General features: G+C 37.9%; 1 protein-coding gene across 1 annotated transcript; it reads left to right on the forward strand.

The window, feature by feature from the left end:
* Positions 1–3224: 3224 nt before the first annotated feature.
* Positions 3225–15737, forward strand: LOC145889674 (transient receptor potential cation channel subfamily M member-like 2). The gene is made up of 29 exons (XM_082980670.1): positions 3225–3582; positions 3646–3704; positions 3829–4012; positions 4233–4336; positions 4563–4824; positions 5081–5157; positions 5231–5372; positions 5692–5850; positions 6618–6772; positions 7154–7338; positions 7819–7867; positions 8172–8342; positions 9020–9187; positions 9746–9920; positions 9982–10094; positions 10247–10390; positions 10456–10571; positions 10641–10770; positions 10903–11086; positions 11344–11497; positions 11633–11822; positions 12010–12152; positions 12283–12413; positions 12761–12843; positions 12926–13116; positions 13233–13425; positions 14115–14252; positions 14330–14443; positions 15278–15737. The coding sequence occupies exons 1-29, from the start codon at positions 3465–3467 to the stop codon at positions 15392–15394; spliced, it is 4149 nt and encodes a 1382-aa protein (XP_082836796.1). The 5' UTR covers positions 3225–3464; the 3' UTR covers positions 15395–15737.
* Positions 15738–24198: the final 8461 nt, after the last annotated feature.

A 24198-nucleotide genomic window follows, 5' to 3' on the forward strand; every position in this document is an offset into this window, starting at 1 on the left:
TATACCTTGTACTATGTCCATGATAGGTAAGTTTGTTAAACGTTAAGGTAGTCACGCTATACCTTGCACTATGTCCATGATAGGTAAGTTTGTTAAACGTTAAGGTAGTCACGCTATACCTTGCACTATGTCCATGATGGTTAAGTTTGTTAACCGTTAGAGTAGTCACGCTATACTTGCACTATGTCCATGATAGGTAAGTTTGTTAAACGTTAAGGTAGTCACGCTATACCTTGCACTATGTCCATGATGGGTAAGTTTGTTAAACGTTAGAGTAGTCACGCTATACCTTGCACTATGTCCATGATGGGTAAGTTTGTTAAACGTTAGAGTAGTCACGCTATACCTTGCACTATGTCCATGAAAGGTAAGTTTGTTAAACGTTAAGGTAGTCACGCTATACCTTGCACTATGTCCATGATGGGTAAGTTTGTTAAACGTTAGAGTAGTCACGCTATACCTTGCACTATGTCCATGATGGGTAAGTTTGTTAAACGTTAAGGTAGTCACGCTATACCTTGCACTATGTCCATGATAGGTAAGTTTGTTAAACGTTAAGGTAGTCACGCTATACCTTGCACTATGTCCATGATGGGTAAGTTTGTTAAACGTTAAGGTAGTCACGCTATACCTTGCACTATGTCCATGATGGGTAAGTTTGTTAAACGTTAAGGTAGTCACGCTATACCTTGCACTATGTCCATGATGGGTAAGTTTGTTAACCGTTAGAGTAGTCACGCTATACTTGCACTATGTCCATGATGGGTAAGTTTGTTAACCGTTAGAGTAGTCACGCTATACTTGCACTATGTCCATGATAGGTAAGTTTGTTAAACGTTAGAGTAGTCACGCTATACTTGCACTATGTCCATGATAGGTAAGTTTGTTAAACGTTAAGGTAGTCACGCTATACCTTGCACTATGTCCATGATGGGTAAGTTTGTTAAACGTTAGAGTAGTCACGCTATACCTTGCACTATATCCATGATGGGTAAGTTTGTTAAACGTTAGAGTAGTCACGCTATACCTTGCACTATGTCCATGAAAGGTAAGTTTGTTAAACGTTAAGGTAGTCACGCTATACCTTGCTCTATGTCCATGATGGGTAAGTTTGTTAAACGTTAAGGTAGTCACGCTATACCTTGCACTATGTCCATGATGGGTAAGTTTGTTAACCGTTAGAGTAGTCACGCTATACTTGCACTATGTCCATGATGGGTAAGTTTGTTAACCGTTAGAATAGTCACGCTATACCTTGCACTATGTCCATGATAGGTAAGTTTGTTAAACGTTGAACAATTAACAAACTTACCTATGATGGACATAGTGCAAGGTATAGCGTGACTAACCTAAAGTTGAACAAAGCTACTTATTGCGTCACAATCCAAGGTATAACATAGTGCAAGGTATAGCGTGACTACCCTAACAATTAAGAAACTTACCTATGATGGACATAGTGCAAGGTATAGCGTGACTACCCTAACAATTAAGAAACTTACCTATCATGGACATAGTGCAAGGTATATAGCGTGACTACTGCAACGTTTAACAAACTTACCTATCATGGACATAGTGCAAGGTATAGCATGACTACTCCAACGTTTAACAAACTTATCTATCATGGACATAGTGCAAGGTATAGCGTGACTACCCTAACAATTAAGAAACTTACTTATCATGGACATCGTGCAAGGTATAGCATGACTACCCTAACAATTAAGAAACTTACCTATCATGGACATAGTGCAAGGTATAGCGTGACTACTCTAACGTTTAACAAACTTACCTATCATGGACATAATGCAAGGTATATAGCGTGTCTACTCTAACGTTTAACAAACTTACCTATCATGGACATAGTGCAACGTATAGCGTGACTACCCTAACAATTAAGAAACTTACCTATCATGGACATAGTGCAAGGTATAGCGTGACTACCCTAACAATTAAGAAACTTACCTATGATGGACATAGTGCATGGTATAGCGTGACTACTCTAACGTTTAACAAACTTACCTATCATGGACATAGTGCAAGGTATAGCGTGACTACCCTAACAATTAAGAAACTTACCTATCATGGACATAGTGCAAGGTATATAGCGTGACTGCTCTAACGTTTAACAAACTTACCTATCATGGACATAGTGCAAGGTATAGCGTGACTACTCTAACGTTGAACAAACTTACCTATCATGGACATAGTGCAAGGTACAGCGTGACTACTCTACCGTTTAACAAACTTACCTATCATGGACATAGTGCAAGGTACAGCGTGACTACTCTACCGTTTAACAAACTTACCTATCATGGACAGAGTGCAAGGTATATAGCGTGTCTACTCTACCGTTTAACAAACTTACCTATCATGGACATAGTGCAAGGTATAGCGTGACTACCCTAACAATTAAGAAACTTACCTATCATGGACATAGTGCAAGGTATAGCGTGACTACTCTAACGTTTAACAAACTTACCTATCATGGACATAGTGTAAGGTATAGCGTGACTACTCTTACGTTTAACAAACTTGCCTATCATGGACACAGTGCGAGGTATAGCGTGATTCCCGTAACAATTAATGAAGTTACCTATCGATGACGCTGTACAGGTTAAATGATTTCAATTACTCCCCTTGGATGAAAATATGTACCCTCCCTGTTTTCCGCTGCAGTCACGTGTTTAGGTTACCGATTTTGTCCAGTTTACTGATCTTGGACGCTTACCTATGTTAGCCGAACGTTACAGCCCTATATGGCAGGGTTGCCAGATTGGCGCTTTCGGCGCCAAATTCCCTGAATTTGGCTTTTTTCCATTTTGTCTGGCGCCCAAAATTTGGTTTGGCTTATTTGGCCCTTTTCTGGCGTTTTTCCTGTTAGCTTTGCGTTCGGAAGTTGTCCGGGCTGGTTCGTGACGAAACAGGTTCGCAGTATGCTTCTTTTCGGTAAAAAACGTCACGCATCACAGCCCAAGCTAGTTCAGAAGCGTTGCAAACTGTATGCCTGGGTAGCATAAACCAAAGTCCATAGAAAACATTTCTATGACTTTTTCGTAAACTTGACTACTTCTTTAGTGACGTCATAATTTGAGTTTTGAAAGACTGTTTGTTAAAAGTTTGCGTAGCACTGGCACTGCTATGCACATAGAAAGACGGATATAATCCAAGAGCATAAATAAACAAAGAAGAGATTATATGTTACTCTACCACATGAATGTAATTTGCCTGTAAATACAATTGAACATATGTTCGGGAAGCAGAAAATTAAACAATACAGTATTTAAACGATTGGCTCTTTTCTGTTTCACTCAAAACTAGTTTTGGCGCTTTTTGGCGTTTTTTGTCGTGTTGTTTGGCTCTAAACAAAAAAAATATTCTGGCAACCCTGCTATATGGATTGATGGGGAAATGAAACATTCACCGATTTAGCAGCCGAGGGTTGGGTGCGTTTGCCAAAGCCAAGCAGCATGTCCGGAAATCGTATATCTCCTTCACAGGGAAGTGGAACGAAGCTGCTTGGTAAAAAAAACTATTCAAACACCACCACAGGTTTTACATCTATTGGTGTCGTCAGGTCCAACAAGGGTAATATAATCCCCACAAAATTTTCATCTGTGCAATATTCTTTTTTACTATGACGTTTTGCAGACTTTGACCATGGAGAGCTTGAGATTATTGGAGCAAAAAATGATCTAAAAACCTCGCAGGTTTGTTCATATTTTGTCAAAACTTTACATGACTTGTTTGAATGCATTCCTGACAAATCCTGTTGAGTTTTTGCTTTGCAGTGGTTTTTGTACAAAACTGAATACAATTTATTTTCACTTTCAGTTCATTAAAGTTTCCCACAATATTCAAAATATTGGCAAAGTCTATGACCACATCAAACATGTTTGGAAACTCGAAGAACCAAATCTTATTGTTTCTGTAACTGGAGGTGCTCAGAACTTCAGAATGAAACCAAGACTTACCAGGATATTCAGGAAAAGTATAATTAACGTGGCTGTGGGCACAGGTGGGGTGATTTTGTATTTAAATGTTAAGACAGTATTTATGTAACGTGTAAAACTTATGTAAAGCTGTTGTTGTTTTCTCGATAACCACTTTTGGGTCTTAGGTGGTACTTTTATAGTGCTTTATTTTCCATTATTTGTCATGGAAATAAATTGTGTATGTTGAGTAAAATATATAAAAATAATATATTTATATGTATAGATCTGTTTTGGCTTATGTAGGAGCGTGGATTGTCACTGGTGGGACGAACTATGGTGTGATGAAACATGTTGGCAAGGCAGTGCAAGAGTACTCTGCTGCAAAGTCAAGAAAAGAAGCCGAAAAAGTAGTTGCATAGTTAGGATTGTCATGTTGGCTAATTTAAAACCTTGTTTTAAACAATGAAAATCCAGGTTTTAAATATTATATATACGTTGATAAAGTAATAATGATTATGATTGCTGGTTTGCATCAGATATGTCTGCTTTACATAAAGGCACTTAAATGTATCTAAATAAAAGACTGTTCAACCATTTCTGAGTGATGTTTACATAGTCATGTGTATTTCACAGGTTGTCACACTTGGAATAGCAACATGGGGAGTAATTCATGACCGGCAAAAAATACTTGCAGAAAAGAAGGTAAATTTAGCAATAACTGAAAACAAAAACTTATTAGACTTAATATCTGAACATTTGCAGCATGATGTTAGCAACCCAAAAGTAGGAGGTGTTCTGGACAAAAACCATTCCCATTTTATTATGGTTGATGATGGTTCAGAAGGGCTGTATGGCAAGGAAATAACATTCCGTGCTAACTTTGAGGAGTACATAGGTTTGTATAAGCTTGTTTTGACTTGCAACTGCGCAAATGAGCCATTATTATAATCAAAGAGAACTGCAGTTAAAACCTGTAAGGTCTTATCAGTAGTGCGCTCCACTTGGTTCGTCTTTGTTGATTGGTACCTAGTTTGGTACCCAACGGATCGACAATTGACCGAAAGGTACCACAAAGTGGAAATCTGTGTGCCTGCTAGTGTACACCCTGTCTGCAGCGCTCATTGGTTAAGTTATATAAAAATATTTTTTAGCCAAAAGCATTAAGCCTGGTGGAAGAGATATTCTCATAAGTTGTATACTTGTGCAAGGGGGTCCAGGATCATTAAAGGTAGTTTTTGATTATTACCTGTAAACTTATTCCGTATGTGATAATGTAGATTACACATGGTCATTTGTTTCAGACTGTTAATGAAGCTTTGAAGGCAGGGACTCCTGTAGTAGTGGTTGGTGGTTCTGGACAATGGGCAAACATTTTGGCAACACTTTGCACCAGACAAGGAGAAGCAAAAGTGAATCAAAAGCTAATAGAAGAACTTTTGCAAGGTATATCTGAACAGCATTATATCATTTTTTCATATATGTTTATGTTTTTGTGGCCAACGTTTAAAAAGTAATCTCCATTGAATGATGGGTTGATCATTGTTTCAAGTCGAACAATTTGGTCAGCAGTTCTGTCCAATGTTTGTGTAGTTTGTGACTGTTCACGTCTTGAGAAAAATGTCAACTGGATAAATAAATATGTACAGACTATATATATAAACAAAGACTCTTCCAATTTTTTATTGAACAATACCTTTGTTAAAATAAAGCATCAAAAATAGTCGTGAATACACGCTGATCAATGTAGAATTTTATTTACCAGAGAATATGATGAAATGGAAAACAAATGATGATCTGTCAAAGTGGACATACATGGCTGAGGAATGTGTGAAGAACAAGCACTTAATTACTGTCTTTCAACTTGACACACCAGACAGTGTACAAGAGCTGGATGTTGCTATTCTACAGTCATTACTGCTAGGTGTGGTTCTATGAATAATGTATACAGTGGTATAACAAAACTGCACAGAATTACCAGCTGTGTCATGCTGAGTAAAGGGTAAAATTCTTGAAACGATTGTTTTGTTGTTACCATTCTACACTTTTATGAGATTCAACCATAGATATTGTGTGCTGAGTAAACAGCACTTTCTTTTACAATGACTTCTCAATGTTTGAACTTAACTCCCTGTGCCAACACTTGTTAAACATATATTCCTGATATTTTGAAGTTAATGTTATAAACTAGGTAATGTATATACTATATATTCTGTGTATGGACAGGTGCACTCTGTGTTTAACCAAGATTTGAATCCGGTTGGATTTTCTTGCCAATAACTATCCGTATAGCAACCTATTCTGGGGTGAAAAGTCAATGCTACAAAAAATTGCTTAAAATACATCCAGCTGACTGAACAAATTGTTATCCCCTTTAGACAGAACTGCCTTTCTTTGATTATAGCTAGATTGTGTTCAGACATCTGTGATAATCATACCTTTTTGATCTGACTAGTCTTTTATAGTCTTAAGTATGAACCTTTTTTCATTGAAAGTGAACAGAAATAAATTTCTCTTCAACTCAAAATAGTTTGTTTGTGGAAACATGTAAGCATGGATTTCTATATTCTTTCATTTTAATTTTCATCGGTAAAAAGCCATGAAAATAGATGTTAAACATAAAGTGACCTGTCTGAGTTTGCAGTGAAAATTCACTACTTTGCTTACATATACCTATGTTGTTCTTGGCAGCTGACGCACAGAAAGACGAAGGAAAAACAGAACGACAACTAGAGCTGGCTCTTGCTTGGGACAGAAGTGACATCGCAAGTTCACACATTCTCACTGATGATTGCAATATCAGCCAGAAAGTACTTACAATGATTTTTGTGGATGCTGTTAAGAAGGTAAGATAAAGTAGTTGCTAAAAATGATCAGTAAAAAACTTGTTTTTCAATGTTGATCAATGCATTTTTTTTTGATGTTTTTTTTGTACTACACTAAATTTCCGGCACTTGACAAACTGTACCTTTTTTTAAATATTTGCCCTTATTTTAAAGAATGTTGCAGACAAGAGAAAAATGCTCATTTGTTAGAAACACAACTTTTTTTGGTCTTAGTTTTTTGTCAAGTGGTTCCTATAGTTTTTATGGCATTTTACACTGATTGAAATATTATCACAATAAATCACGAATTTGAACTACTTCTTCATGAAAAGTTTTTTTCCTGTTTGTTTGGTTTTGGTCAATGGTAACCCTGCCAATTCTGTATACTACGTTGTTTTGCAGGATAATGCAAAATTTGTTCAAGTTCTTCTCGAATATGGCTTAGATGTGAGAACACACCTATCATGGGATATAATAATAGATCTTTACAGAAGCATTCCTGAATCACCAACATATTGCAAACAAATGCTGGAAAAGAAATCCCTATCAAACAATGTGGAACTCTTTGACAGGGAAGCACTCACAAGGTACAGAATGGCCCAAAACTGCCCATGTTCGGGTCCAGTGAACATGCTGAATGTGCCCAGATTTATTTAGTTGCTACCGGAACCAAGTAGGGTCTTACATTGGATTTACAAGTCTTTAAGGTTCATACTGAACATTGCAGTTGTGCCAATCTACCAGTCGAATAAAAAAAATTAAACCGAAAACACAGATTTGAACATATTCAGTTTACTGGGATACAAAGGCTTTGTTGAAATTTGAGCTTTGGCTTGTTTAAATCATCCTGTATGTTCAAAAATGCTTTGGTTTTATGCAGGGTGTAGTGCTGCACCCGGCTGTACAAAATTACCTCTACAATGTATATAGTCTACATATAAATATATAAATAAAGTTTAAAACCTTTTTTTTTTATTTTGGTTTCATTTGACTAAAATTATGTGATTTTACACATTTGTTATTTAAAGCTTTTACAGGAGTGTTATATATACCTATTTTTTCTTCAGTGTAATGGAAAAATTGCTGGGGCCTTCGTATAAACAAGTGACTAATGAGGTGAACTTTTAATTGCAACTAATGTAGGCTACCATACTTCAGTACTAATTGGTTTCAGAAAGACGCATATGTCTTCACAACTTTCACCATGTTAAATTTGATCATATGACTTGTTAGTTGATGCATATACATACATATTATATAATCAAACCGAATATTTGGTGTATAACCATTTCCATAGGTATTAACATGTAAAGTACTCTCGCACCTAAAACGTTATTAAATATATAAATTTTTACTAGTTAATTTAACCAGAATCAACGGAAGTACGTTTGAAAATTAAATTTTACTACTGATTATGTAGAACCTGAAACCCATTGACGCACTGAGAGAAGTCTTCCAGTGGTCGGTGCTAATGAACAGAAAGGAATTGGCTCGGGCTATTTGGGAATCAATGATTGACCAACTGCCGGCCGCCGTCGCAGCAACAGCAATGCTGAAGGAAATGTCCAAGATGAGTTTCGCAAAAACGTCGGTAAGAACATTAGCACACCCGAAAATCCTGTGTATTTTTATTTTTCGCTGCTTATTCATTGTAAACCGTACAACATCATCATACCACTGTCGGTACTTCATTTTAGCCTTTATTGATATTGTTGCAAGGTATTAACAGGTTAACGTTTTTCTTCACACAACTAGAACTTTTTGTTTGCGTATAGCTGTGAAGATTTTGTTAGTGCGAAGGGCCCAACCCGGCAAGTTTGTACTACCATTGCTAAAAAATTTAAAAAGATCAGTTTTGTACCCGCTGACCAATCTCATTATCAAAGGAAGTTTGTCCAAACCCATCTTGTTTAGTTTGCAGCACTCTACATGTCGTGGAAGATATTTTAAACCATGTATATCCAACAGTTATGGAAAGATATGTTTCCTACGTCGAAATCTGTTGACTTTCATGTAAAGTAAACATATTTCGCTGAAAAGCATCGTCAGTGCCTGTAAAAAACATCATAAAAGGATTAAAGCACACCAAAAAAGGATCATCTGCCCTCCAGCTCAACATGAAAGTCAAAAGATTTTAACCTCGGAATGTCTTTCCATAAATGTGGTCGAAACCAAACGGTGGAAAGCGCTGCGATCACGGAATGGGAGCGATTCCCTGAATCTTTTATTAGGCATGTATATCTAAATTCGTTTGTTGTTCGTTCTCAGCGCGACAGTCTGAACGAACACGCCGAGGAATACGCGTCAATCACTCAGGATATTCTCACCCAGTGCATGAAGGACGACCCTAAGAAGACTAAGAAACTTTTGACAAGAAAACATCCGAAGTGGAGAGGACTTGACTGCATGCAAATGGCAGTGGACGCCTCCAGTAGAGTGAGTTAATTATTGACGAAAATTTGTTGGTTGCAGAAACACTGAAAGCGTTGTTTTCCACTAAATGTCGGCACCGTATTAAAGCTTATGATGAGCAATGCGACCTCAATATGTCATTTAATTGCATGCCTTTACCCGTTTTGTCCCCACAACTTAACACTGTAGTTGGAAAACAGAACGTTCTGAACGACATACCAGTTTCGTTTACCTCTATGCAACAATAGTTCGTTACGGTTGGGAGTATCATAAATAAAGGGTGGTGTACAAGTACCGGAAATTATTCACAGTAGCGCACACGTTCCAACCCAGCACGTTTTGTATGGTTATGGTGTTTGAAGCTAAATTCATCAAGCTAACGATAACATTACTATCCAATATTGCGGTTCTGTCTTTGGGTGTGAGCGATTTGAAGCATTACCGTGCAAAAATTAAACTTAGATTTAAAAACCAGTGTATTGAGCTGCAAAGGTTTTATCGGGATTAAGTAATGGATCTCTCTTAAACTTTGGCTTGTTTAAATCATCCTGCATGTTTAAAATTGCTTGTGGTTTTGTACAGGATGTGGTGGCGCACCCGGCTGTACAAAATTACCTCAACAGTTTGTGGAAAAATAACATGAACTTCAACGAATGGAAAGGCTACATACACCTTTTGTTGGCCGTTGTATTCATTTTCCCTCTTTATTGGATCGATTTCTCTGAAACGGATGAAGTTGAACCGAAGCAAATTGAAGGTTCGTTATTGATTTATCGACAAATAAGATATAAAAATAATCTTACTGATTTTTAATCCAGACGTTGAAAATGGTGGAACTGAAATTGTAAAAAAAGCGCCGCCAAAAACAAAGTTTGTTATCTTTCATGGAGCTCCGGTCACCAAATATGTAGTTAACATCATTTTTCACCTGGTGCGTTTATCATCAAATTTTAGCATGCATAACCAGGATTTTGAGAAACGGAATATTTTTAGTTTTTAACAGTTTTTTCTTACTATGTAATTGTTTTAAGTCGTGATGTAACTGACATTAAAAACCTAATCGTTTTTCGACTTTTGTTTTAGTTGTTCCTGATATTGTTCAGTTACATTTTACTCTTCAACTTCTTTCCCTACACGGGCTCAGTTTCGACACTGGAGGCGCCTTCAATACCAGAGTGGTTGTTGGTTGTTTGGTCTCTGATCCTTTCCTTGGATGAGATATTCGCGGTTGGTTTCCAAACACAAAGAATAAATGAAGATTCATGTTACCAAATGGTTTACGTTTATTTCAGATTGTTAGACCGAGGAACATAAACTTGGCACAGAGCGTTCGGTTTTGGTTTGCTGATCTCTGGAACAAAATTGATACCCTTGCTCTACTGCTCTTCTTGTTGGGTTTCCGATTAAGGTTTGTTACACAAGCATAAGTTTGTTGTAAGCAACGTCAAGAATGACAACGAAACAATCGTTTTTTCAGGTTTCACTCTGATTTGAATCCCTCGCGAATAATCCTGTCTCTTTCGTTTATTGGTTACTGCATTCGGTTGCTGCATGTTTTCACTTTGAGTCAAACAATCGGACCGAAAGTTGTCATGGTCGGCAATATGGTAAGGAAAGATAATGAAGCCAAAAATACATGGGTGGAAGAGCCACATGTGGCTCCGAATCTGTGTTGCCGACCTCGGCAATATATTGCTTATGACTTTGTGACATGTGAGATCTGTTTTTTTTCGTAAAAGTTGAAAGATCTCTGGTTCTTCGTGTTCATCGTGGCCATCTTTCTATTCGCTTACGGGGTGACAAGCCAGGGAATGCTTTACCCGAACGAGACAAGAATTGGAACGGCGATCTACGGTATCTTCTACAAACCTTACTGGCAAATATACGGCGAGCTTTTCCTCGACGAAATAAACTACGACCCGGGTGAGTATTGACTAATGCTGAATGGAGGGAGAATTTTCCTCTACTTTTTCAGCCAATCACTGCAATAACAGACCTTTACCACTTTCCCACCAAACTTTTACGCAACCCCCCATCACAAACAATTATAGCGTTTTCATTAATAATATTTTTATGGAGAATAATCTGACCTGTTCATAAAAAGTTAAGCCTGGTCATTAGAAATTTGCAATTCTGTTTTTACGTTTTTGAAGTATCATATTTCTTTTTTTAACTTTAAGCTTCTTCTGCGTTCAAATGCACGAACAACCAAACGTTGATAAACACCGGTTACCAGCGTTGCCCACAGCAACAAGATGCGGTTCCAGTGATTTCAGCCTTCTACATGTTGCTAGCCAACATCCTACTTCTCAACCTTCTTATCGCTATGTTCAGGTATAATATTTTCGGGTTTGTATTGGAATTATAATAACTAAAACATTGCTACCGATAATCCATTGTGTGGCTTGTAATGACTTCCAAAAACATTTACATAACGTGACAGCATAAAATACATCCATGTTGCTATAGCCACACGTTCAACACGCTCGAAAAAAAAGCCAAGTCTACTTGGAAGTTTCAGCGATTCAAATTAATCGAAAAATATCGAAACCGACCACCTCTGCCAGCTCCGTTTAGTGTAATTTGGTATCTCGTGAAGGCCCTCGAGCACATATTCTGCGACACAAGCACAGCAAAAAATCAAGGTTATATTTCGCAGGTGAGTCCGAAGCCTTTTCATGCCTTTTAGTAATTTCATTCAACCTTATTTGATTGATATCCGCTAAGTTTCCTACTTTATAAGTGCGTTATTCTGATATATTTATGTATCTCTGATATTAACATTTCATTGTTCTCGTCTTGTATAAATCCCAACATACATTTTAAAACTTCCGACCAATTTGTAGATAAAAAAAAAGAATGATAAAAGGTATTTGGATGAATTCGAGAAGTGCATCACTGACAAATATCTGAAGAAAGCTAAGGATGACCCAAACTTGTCGACTCGGAAACAAGACCGGGATGTTCTACAAATCGACTCTTTGAAAAGGTGTCAAAAGACCTCCCTGTTAAAGTGTCTTAATGCAAGAAATGCTGAAAAACTCTAGGCCAAAACTTAAGACAATTTCTACCTACATACCAGGAAATTTGCAACCAAAGTTATTTTCTTCATATTTTAGGCAAGTTACTGCTAACGATGACCGCGTAAAGAAACTGGAAGAGAAGCTGGGACAAGCAAACGAGTCTCTGCAGTGGATTATGCAGGCGATGCAAGACAACAATACAGTGCCACAAAATCTAGAACAAAATGGTAAGGAACGAGTGTTTTGCACTTCATCTGCTACTTCACATATTTATAAGAATTTTACGAAATAGAAAAATCAGAACAAAATTTTTAGTTAAAAGTTTGTTTTGGTAAATTAGTATGAAGATTTTGAAAAGGAAAGCCAAAGCTAGAATGCTGTTGATCATATTATTAGTAAACCTTTCGAACACATACTGGGTGCATCATCAGTACTACAGTGAACTGCTTGCAGAAAAGCGTCGGGGTAATTATCTAATATGATCAACAGCATTCCAGCTTTGGCTTTCCTTTTCAAAGTCGTTAACTCCAGATATTTTGCACCCAAAATGATGATTTTTATCCTATTTTCCCAGTGCACGTGAAGGCGCTGACGAGTCCATATCCACAAAGCAACGTGGATCGTTTTCCTGTTCCTCGGATATTAGTGTCGTGGACGGTGAGAAAGTCTCATTTTTATTTTTTTTTCGTATCAAAACTACCACCTTACGTTGTTTGTAACCGCTAAACGACTTTTCTAGATCTCAATGGCGTCGTACCAACCTAAATTTCACACGTCTAGAAAAGTTTTAAATAAACCACCATGGGCTGATCCGCCACTAGAGGGCACTATAGACAATCCGCGTCCACGGTTCAACGCTGAGGATTCTAACTACAAAGTGGACAGACGAAGTTACATGGGGAAATACCCTATTGTCAACAACATACCAAGGTAATCCTATTGTATTTTCTAGGTAAAGGGAAGTGAGACATGTTTCAACACAACATTCTAAAGCGGAAACTTGGAATGAAATAATTGCAGTAAATTACCGTGTAGATATAATGCAGAAATCCCATGGGTCGCACTGGAATCTGTGGCCGCGGTTTGCTTGGAAGATACGGACCCAATTATGCTGCTTACCCAATTGTAACTCGATGGGTGAAAGGGGATGACGGCAAAGATTTAAAGCTGGATGGAAAACGTGTCTTGGAATTCATCGCCATTAAACGTGAAGACACTGGAGATTGGGCGATACCCGGGGTAAGTGTGTTTGGTTTTAACTCACGCTATTTTACTTCACTTGAGTATCGCAAGTAAATACGCCTGTCGGTTTGTCCAGTTTCAAATTGCTCCCTCTAGTTTTCGTGAATGTTGAGTAAGAATCATTGCCTCGAACGTTGCTTTCAGAAACTGTGGCCAATTTCTTTAACATCAATAATTATTCATATATGTCAGGACATAGGCGCCTAGTTTTCATTTTTCCAGGGGGGGCGGCTATATTATGACGTCATAATTTGTTACTATGACGTCATCAAGTATCGAAAAACTGTGTTTGAATTTCAATGCATGAGGCGTATTAGCCAAAAGGGCGTCGTTAACGATGAACACACTGGATCGGTGTACGACGAAACCAACTAGTACCAGTTGGCATATCGTACTGCGAGACTGACGTTGCAACAACCGATGTCAGTTACGCAAGCGAAACTAGGTCAACACATTTTTTAGAAACACATTGTTTTTAGGTCCTTTTTCTTCAAACGTTACGACGAGTTACATGGTGCGGACAGACGCGCGTAATGGCCACTCGTTTTTTTTGAAGAAACTCGTTTACTTTTTTATTTCCAAACGCTCCACGTGAATAAAATTATTGAGATTAGTACGGTGTTTTGTAAATAAGTTAGAAGTAGATAGCATTTGTCCATGTTTGCACTTCAACGTTGTTTCACCAGGGGATGGTTCACCCTGGAGAGACCATCACTGAAACTCTATTACGAGAGTTTAAGGAAAAAGTAAAATGTGTAAATCCTGATATGGAACCTGAGAAGCTGAGGAAAAAGCTAAAGACGTTCCTGGAAAACGGCACTGGGGTGAAAAACATTAATTTTTGTTTTGTTATGATTTTTTTATACTTTATCATCTTTAATGGCGTCACAATTATAAACAGGTATCCCAAGGTTACACAGACGATCATCGCAACACGGACAACAGCTGGATTGAATCTGTAGTCCTGAATTGCCATGACGACAGTGGCGAAGTGCTTGCCAACCTGGTTGTGTCTGTGAGTATCTTATGCCCCAGCGGACATTTTTTGTTCTTTTATTAATGTATTTGCAATGGTGAATTTAGAGCAGCTAAGTTAAAATTTGGTGCCTATTTGCAAAGATATCGACGTTTAAACTTTTCAAATGGGAAACACTTCCGGAAATTTTATTGTGGTCAAAAGAATGAGGCGGTACATTGCCTTGTTGTCATTACAGTTACAGAAATGCGTTTATTTGTCAAAAATTAAAAATTACGTATTTTATTTTAACGCCTGTTCTACACTAAAACAAATAAATGTAGTAAGTCAAATATGTATAGTTTCCGTGACGTCATATACTACTATTCCCAACGATTTCTGTAAAAAATATGTCAGTATGACGCTATAGCGTCAAAGAGTACAGTAAAAGGGCGAAAAACGCGAAGAGTTAGACCCAAATACTGACAACTTTCGGTTACTACGATTATTGCGCACACATTTACAATTAAAAATTGGACTTTTTGTCTAAAACATTTTGTGGGCAGTGCTAATACCGTGTGCAGGTCAACTCTGCGCCCGTTCAGGAATAAAAATATGGTTTCAATGACAATAATAACAAATTGTAACAACACTTTATCCAGAGTGGCAAACAAAAGCAATTGATTTGATGTCAAAGTTGAACGTGTGCAGTTTATCCAGACAGGATTTCCCAATGCTTTTCAATTTTTAGATATTTATGGAGCATTAATTTTAATAAAATGACTGTAGAACATCACCAGACATGATGCTTGAAATGTTGCAATTTCTGTGACAAGTACTTAAGCGTCCTTTCCGAATTGAGATAATTAAAATTGTTTATTCGTTGCTTCGCAGCCTGGTGTAGATGCAAAACGCGCCAAATGGAAACGAATCGAGAAGTCGCTGAAGTTGTTTGCGAGTCACGAAGACTACATTAAAAAGGTTGCCGAGATGCAAAAAGCGTATTTCTAAGCCTTCTAAAAGAAATTTTGATTTACCCAAATTCCTGACTTGCCATGACTTTTTTGATCTGCTGTGTTATTCAAGCTGCGGCAATCCCCATGATCACCCATCAACTTATTTTGAGCGTATGTGTGTGTGTTGTTCGCCTTTGATTTTAAAACTAGCTTTTCTTTAGCAATCCATAGTTGATTTTTTGCTCTTAAATGCGCATCGCATTTGTCTGGTTCCATTCTGCGCCTCAGCATTGACCAGCAAATCATTTAATGTGGCAACTGTTTAACTCAATTCTATTTCTGAACTTGATTTGTACATCATTGCATGGAGAAAAAGTTACACGCAAATAAATTCAAAATATACTAGAGGTTTTTGTGATGCAAAACTAATGTGAACGAAATCAGAAAAGGTTCGATTGAAGGACGCATATTGGTATTTCTATGAAAATTAGTTTTGGTGCTGGGAAATGCCCACCGTGTAGACCCGTGTAGAAGTCATGCATCACCAAGCAAAGCAGTGACGCAATTAAGTTAAATTTACGGTTGAATGAGCGCACATGTGCGTGCTGTTGTCATGGCGAATTTTAGGGTGTTTGGGGCAGTTTTAGTGGGGTTTTGAGCTATTCCAATTAGGTAGTAACTTGCTGGTGGGTGCTGCTGAAATTTATGTTGAAAATGGAGCAAAAAAATCAGGCTGTGTTTGTGGCAAAATGAATCGTTTAAGTGTCCAATCATTTGTGATTTTATGAAAGATCCATTTCATATCTACAAATTTTGAGCAAAATTATTCTCCGAAAAAATTGTTTAGCCACCCCCCTAGGGCCATTTGCCCCCCTGGTTACTCAATAAGAGCAACCAAAAATGGAACTGGATTTTGCAGAAAATTGAATCGTTCAACTACCCACTCATTTGCATTTTTTTGTAAGTTCCAACTCTTCTCTATGCAATGGCATCAAATTTAGTTGCTGAAAAAGTGTCAATGCCCTCCCCCAAGGGCTGGGTATACCCCCCTGTTGGTCATATGATCTTCCAGGAGGCCCAAAAAGTCCTTGCTCTGTACAGTCTCATCCAGGAGCAATTTTTTTTTCAACTTTGTAGAATTTTAGGTCCCTGTAAGTCACAAGACCCATCAACGGTCATTGGGAAACAAGCGGAACAGTCGCTAGATGCATTACAGCCGAGGGCCTTGAACACAGGATTTCTCCAATCTAATACCCATATAGGTCATTAACCCCATGATGCAGTCCTACATCCAAATTGCTAGCAAAATAATATCTAGACAAAGGAAATTGATAAAATAGGAAGTCCAACGAATAAGATGTACCTTTAGTTTTACGCAAAGTTGCCATGGCCGTGTGACATGCACTTTAAGGATATAAATCAGGTACTGTTAATAAAAACAAAGTAGGCCTAATTGTTGGTTTACTAACTACGTATTCTTGGATAGGCCGATGATGATTTTGACTGACGTTCAGTTGGCCGACCATCATTTTGTATTTTTTTGTCGGCACGTGGTCGAAGTATACTTCGGACATCATAGCAAAAAATGTCAACAAGAAAACACTACTTTAGTTTTGGCAACATTGTCTGGTCATCAAGAGGAAAATAAACAGGAGCTGGATGAAATAAATAAATTTTAGCATGAAGCGGTTGCAGCTTTATTTGTAAGCACTTCAGTAATGAAACCAAAAACGCTCGCGCACAGCATTTTTTAAATGGCGAAAAATACACGGATAAAAGGCACACTGCACGCTTCGGTGCACACAGTTTGTGGCACGATCAACGAGGTCGCCACAGGCAATTAAAAGTATGAAATTCATTTGTTGACCTGCAAATTCATGATATCCGTGCTGCCATGAAAAGTACACCAGCTACCCGAAGTGTTGGAAGGTTCTGTACGTGTGAAAAGATCCAACCGGGAAAGTGTCTACGCCAGATTTTAGAAAGTTTAAAATATATTTTTAAAATGCGCTAATGCCTCAATGCTGATATAGCGCCGACTTGATTTTGATTGTTTATGAAAAAACGAACTTCTTTCTAACTCCACGGAAACGTTGCCAAAAAGTAGATTTTCCTTATCTTTTCCATACTTAAATTCCGATAATACTTAAATTCCGGGAAAACAATGCAATAAACAAAAAAATCATTCTGGACACGAAAAAGTGGTGAGAAGAACTGTAGTTGCCTGTGATTTACTCTGTGCATACGACTGAACAAGTTAAAACAGTACTTACCAAACTACTCTTAAAAGAACCAATTTATAGGTGTTGGAGAAAACACACTTGGAAACTTAAAACACTAGTTGGAATAACCAGAAAAGTTCCCCCGCCATAGCCTATATTACAAGTTTTAAACAAAGTTATATCGAACGAAATTCGCGCAAGTCTCTTTGGTAAAAAATTGTTTTTAATTTGTGACATTACATTGTCCATGATAAAAAAAACTTGAATCGTCCATAAAATTATATTCAACCGAAGAATAAATCAGTCCCGTTATCACAATCGTAAACTTGGTCCCATAAGAGCTGCTGTAGTAAGTTACACGCGATACCGTTTCTAACACATTTGAAACTATGACCTGTGTTTGGTAAAGTAGGACAAACATTACACGGATCGCCGTCACATACAGTAGAATTCCTCCAACAAATCGAATCCGAACACCAGCAATGGGAAACAGGTAATGTGACATAATCGTAACAGACTTCCAAATCGTAACAGTACAACAACCGACAAAAAACTTTTGAGAGCAGTTGGGTAAACAAATGGAAACACAGTTCTCTAACCACAATCGAACAACCTTCATATTCTGGTTGCGAAGGTCGTGAGTGCATATAGACTGCTATGCGGTTTTACCGAAACTCCAGTAGACAAACCGACCGCATTATTGCCTCTCTGAAGTCACGTAAAAAAATCAAACAATACCTTCTATATAGCACTGGGTCATGGGCGCCGATAAGAGAAAAACAAATACAAATATGGAAAACAGTTTTGCGAGGCTTTTATGTTTCGAATCTCGGATGACTGTTTTCGTATCTCAGTGTCATCGCTTTTTTGTTCCTGGTTTTCTCAGGCTTTCAGAATTCAAACCCATTTTCGATTTTTTTTTTAACTCCATCGATTTTTTCTGTAGGTAAACTGAATGTCAGAAGGCTAAAAACGTTCTATCGTATACAATTTGTGCATAGTTATGATCGTGTTATTGTGCGGGCCGCAATTATTGAGTGTTTGCAGGAACTATAACACAATAACACATGTGAGTGCTGGGTGCAGGCAGCATTGAAACCGAAAGTAAATAATGTGTCTTGTTCTATGTTGTTGATACGATTTCGTTTTAATTTCGTCTAAGCTGTAACTGTTGGAAGAAGGTGTGGGTTATTGCTACATTATGTCGAAAGAGACCGTTGGTTCGTCATGGTCGACTGCTTGTCAATCGAAACAAAGCGATGGAAAATAAAACAGCTTCCGTAATAAAAATATTTATTGACACTCTTGTTCACGTAATTCGTTCAAACAATAACGTTTAGTAGAAAAAGTTGACTCCATTAGGCAAAACAATACTCAATAAAGGTACAGAACAGTTCGACAAATTGTTCTTTACAGAAGTTTGGTAAACAAATGGAAACAAAGTTCAGTGACCCCAACCGAAAACCTTCGTCTTCTGCTTACGAAGTTCATGAGTACATAGACTGCCATGCGGTTTTACCGAAACTCCTGTAGACAAACGGATCTCATTATTTGCCTCGCTCAAGTCACGCAAACAAATCAAACAAAATCTCTTGTAAAGCACGTGGGTTTTACATTTCCAATTCTTCGCCCTAATAGGTATGTATTTATTTTCCGCTTTCCAGAGGCAATTGACACAACGCCCTCTGGAAGCATAGATAAAACTTTAACTCCGACCGACTGTTTAATTTAGGACTTAGGATATATGATGACCGAAACTTTAATCAAACTAACGTCAGTTTCTGTATCGCACCCAGGATTAAATTAATTCCAACTTCTCGGAAAGAAAGTTATTTCGTTCGAATAAGTGCTTTGTGCAGCAATGTTTCAAAAGGAGGGTGGCGGTAGTTCCGTAACTGACTACGTGAGCACACTTTATTGCTTAAAAACGCTTGTTGCAATACTGGAGGCTAGATTGAAAGTGGCCATGCGCGTTGAGGAATAAGCGAATAACCGAGTTCACAGAATTAGAAAACGGTTGTAGCGAAATAAGTTTTCAAAGTAACGAGCCTAGGAGAGCGAGCGTTCTGGATTTTTCATTTGAAATTTGTGCTTACTTATGCCGTCCCTACGTTTACCGCAATTGCTCAGTTTACGTAGGATATATTGTATAACAGGTCATGTGAATTTAAAAGTCAACGATGCTACTTTAATTAAAAAAGGTAAACATGAAGTTTCCTGCTTGATGTTTTCGATTTGTGTTTCTATTTATCCAAAATCGTAACTGTTGCAAGAAATAGAGTGCGTGTTTGTTACAGCATAGTATAATCTTCCCAAAAAGAACAAAGAAACGAAAAAGCATTTACATTACTATAAGAGTATACCAAGATTGCCGCATGTCGGAGAGAATACGTCTATTTTCAACACGGCGCCAACCAAGCGGTATGCAATACACAAGCTTTTCAACTTCCCCAATTTGTGAAGAACCCGAAGGTACGTAACTTGCGTTCATACAATGTTTAAGGTTTGTTTTGTAAACATTTCTTTATCAGATACACCGCTGCACGGTACTGAATTTAAATTCATTGAAGCAGAATACAACCAAAAAAAACAGGAGTCTGATATCGAAAAAAAGGTACAGTATGATAAAAGATTCTTGTTTACTTTTCGCACCACACAAAATCAAAACTATCACTACAAACAAAATACAGAACACTACAAACAAAATACTTGTTCACACGAATGTTAAATGACACCTTACGAGATACTGTGCCACATTCGTCAACAACTATCACGTAACAAAATTTACAAGAGTTCTAAATTCTGCTCTCCACGAGCTACGAACATGTACTGTTAGCAACCAACGAACATGTACTGTTAGCAACCAACGAACATGTACTGTTAGCAACCAACGAACATGTACTGTTAGCAACCAACGAACATGTACTGTTAGCAACCAACGAACATGTACTGTTAGCAACCAACGAACATGTACTGTTAGCAACCAACGAACATGTACTGTTAGCAACCAACGAACATGTACTGTTAGCAACCAACGAGCATGTACTGTTAGCAACCAACGAACATGTACTGTTAGCAACCAACGAGCATGTACTGTTAGCAACCAACGAACATGTACTGTTAGCAACCAACGAACATGTACTGTTAGCAACCAACGAACATGTACTGTTAGCAACCAACGAAGTCCATTGAGGCTGCGCTGTAATTTTTTTTTGACCACACCGGGATTTGAATCCAGGACATCCTGGGCACGAATCGGGATCAGGTTTTCTTCTTGATATATGGGTCGGACGCTTAACCATTGCTGCAAAGATGTATTACGCTTGTGCGACACCTAATGGTGTATAACCGAAAAACGATTAACGCCACATTTTCACGTCACTAACAAATTGAAACTTACTTCGATCGATTGACATGACCTTTGTGACAAAGAGTTTCAAATTCTGCTTACAACAATCCTTGTTTTAAAAAATATGTGACATCTTTCGAACTACGTAATTTATATTACATTTGTAATGTGTCTGTGACGTCACAATGTTGCGAAAATTGTTCTCATATAAAACGCCACTAGGTGTCGCACAACGAGAGTTGAAACTAAAATTTTGGTGGACGGTAAAGCAGTAGACCTTCCAGAGTACGTATCAACCGTTTCTTTACAGTAAGTAGGTATTGCGCTACAAACAAATTGCTGGTAAAACTATACACGTATGGTGGTTTCAGGCCCTCTCGTTATCTGAGTAGGGTGTTTCTAAAATGCACAATGCCGCTAAGGTAGCTAATGCCGCTAATGCCCGCTAATGTAGCTAATGCCGCTAATGCCCGCTTGTGGAGCTAATGTCGCTAATGTCGCTAATGTCGCTAATGTCGCTAATGTCGCTAATGTCGCTAATGTCGCTAATGTCGCTAATGTCGCTAATGTCGCTAATGCCGCTAATGCCCGCTAATGTAGCTAATGCCCGCTTGTGGAGCTAATGTCGCTAATGTCGCTAATGTCGCTAATGCCGCTAATGCCCGCTAATGTAGCTAATGTAGCTAATGCCCGGCATTAGCGGCATTAGCGGCATTAGCGGCATTAGCGACATTAGCTCCACAAGCGGGCATTAGCGGCATTAGCTACATTAGCTACATTAGCGGGCATTAGCGGCATTAGCGGCATTAGCTACATAGCAGCATCATTCACAAAACGGGGCATTAGCGGGCATTAGCGGCATTAGCGTCATTAGCGACATTAGCGACATTAGCGACATTAGCGACATTAGCGACATTGTGCATTTTAGAAACACCGATCTGAGTAGATGGGTGTGTTTCATACCGCATATAAAAACCTAACGACGCAATGCACTTTATTTGTCAGACGTGGTAAATTTTACTAAAAAAACTCTTTTAGGTTTGTAGGTATTGTACCTTACGGGGTAGATCTACCATTGAATTTCGTTACGTCATAGGTGATGAAATCAAATTTGTCAGGGTATCTCGTAACGTGTTATTTAATATGCGCGTAATGTTCGGGATTGCTAAGATATTAGGTTTGTGACCCTTGTTTTTTAACTGACCCATTTTACAACACGTACAACGTTTGACGCATTGACCCTATCTCCTTCATTTATTCGTTTTTCTCAACTCGTTTTTTCTCAACTTTTTCAAATTTTGGCTTAGGGCAAGCCCATATTTACAGTACGTTTTTTAACGATGTATAGTAGATTGCAGAAATGAATACAATCAATTTCCAAGAACGCTTTACTAATAAGTAGTCGATGTACATACTAACCCGTAGTATTTTTAACAGTTAATCAAGGTGCGACATGACATTGAAGTAGGTAAAGTGTACGACTACATCATGAACAAATGGAAACTCAAACAACCAAAGCTCATTGTTTCTTTTACTGATGTACCTCAGAACTTTAAAATGAAAGAGTGGCATACAACGTTTTTGAAACGTCTGATTAAAATAGCTGTGGATACAGGTGTCTTGATTTGAAAAGTTATAAAAAAAATTTTTGTTGCTAAACCGCACAAACAAACTTCATTATCTTAACCCAAGTTATTGAAAAACAAAAAAATCATACTTTATTATTATTTTGTTTACTTCCATGACCATTGCCATGTATAGATGCATATGGGGTTTTAAATTATAAGCTTAAAAAACAAACTAGTTCAAACCAACAAGTTCTGACCGGGTGTCTTAAATAGGTGCGTGGATTGTCACCAGTGGGGCAAATTATGGTGTGATGAAACATGTTGGCAATGCAGTACAGGAATACTACTCTGACTCCCAAAACTTTGATGGAAAGTCGCCGAAAGAAGCAGAAAAGGTTATTTTACAGTTGCTGATTTTGTTTATACAGTTACAAGTTAATTAAATATTTCCCTTTGTTAAATGTTTGCCTACTTTTTTTATTGCAACAAAACTTTTGCAGCTTATGTGTCGATATAGATAGAAACACGAATCTATTTATTTCACAGGTTGTCGCAATAGGAATAACCACCTGGGGAGCGATTCATGACCGGCAGAAAATATTTCAAAATAAGCAGGTAAAGTAACATCGGCTCCCGGGGCTGTTTTTGGGGATGTAACTTGTTACGACTGATCTAGTTTGTCGTCCAACATTTGTTGTCTGGACAAATCTGTTGCCTGAACACTTGACTGACGCGGCGACAGATATTTTTAATTATAGGAGGGTTAATATCAATTGTAACGCAGTTTCCCTCTTTCCTTTGCACTGTGTAGGATGCTTAGTAGATTTTGCCGATATGTTGCTTAATCTTACGTTTTACAAAGCAACCTATTGTGGACACTGTGCGAGGTATACGCCATGTACTCCCAACATTTATGAAAGTAACCCATCGTGGACGCCGTGCAAGGTATAGCCAATCTACTTAAACCAGCAACCTATCATCGACTCAATGCGAGGTATAAGTTCCTATGGTTACGTTGAACAAAGCAGCTTAGTGACACAAAGTGAGGTTTAACAAAAAGGGGAAAATATGAATCCCCTTCTTAAATAAAAATATGTGCGGTCCAGTGACGTGTTTAGGCAAACGTTTTGTCCAGGAATTGATGTTGGATAACAACTTACGTTAGCCGTGGCCCACGGTATTTTTAGCTTGGGTGCAAATAAATACAAATATCTTGTTATGTACACTTTAATGTCAGACTTTCCAAATATACCTTATGAATTTGGTATAAATGCACACATAGTTGACATCATAGAGCAGTGCTTCCCAACCAGTGGGTCGCGACCCATTGGTGAGTCGCGAAGCTATTTCAGGAGGGTTGCGAAGCATTTCTAAATGTTACAGTTTTCTATTAGTTCACGAAAATTTGCATTATCATTACGTAACATTTATGCAACAATGCAACAAATACGTAATAATTAGATGTGTTGTGTCGCATTATAACTATTTCAGTACGCATACCAGCAGTAAAGTTGCAGGATTTATGTAACTGTTAAAATGTTAATTGTCATTGTGGGTCGCACAATAAAACTTGCATTAAAAGTGAGTCGCGAACTGAAAATGGTTGGGAAACACCATCATAGAGTTCAACTGTTTGTTACGTCACAATTAAAAAAGGGGAATGTCCCAATGCCGAAACTTTTCAAGTCAGACTTTATTTACTATTGTCATCCTGGCAGAC

The sequence above is a fragment of the Ascidia mentula genome, chromosome 2 (genome assembly GCF_947561715.1).
Source record: "Ascidia mentula chromosome 2, kaAscMent1.1, whole genome shotgun sequence".
In the NCBI taxonomy this organism is placed as follows: Eukaryota; Metazoa; Chordata; class Ascidiacea; order Phlebobranchia; family Ascidiidae; genus Ascidia; species Ascidia mentula.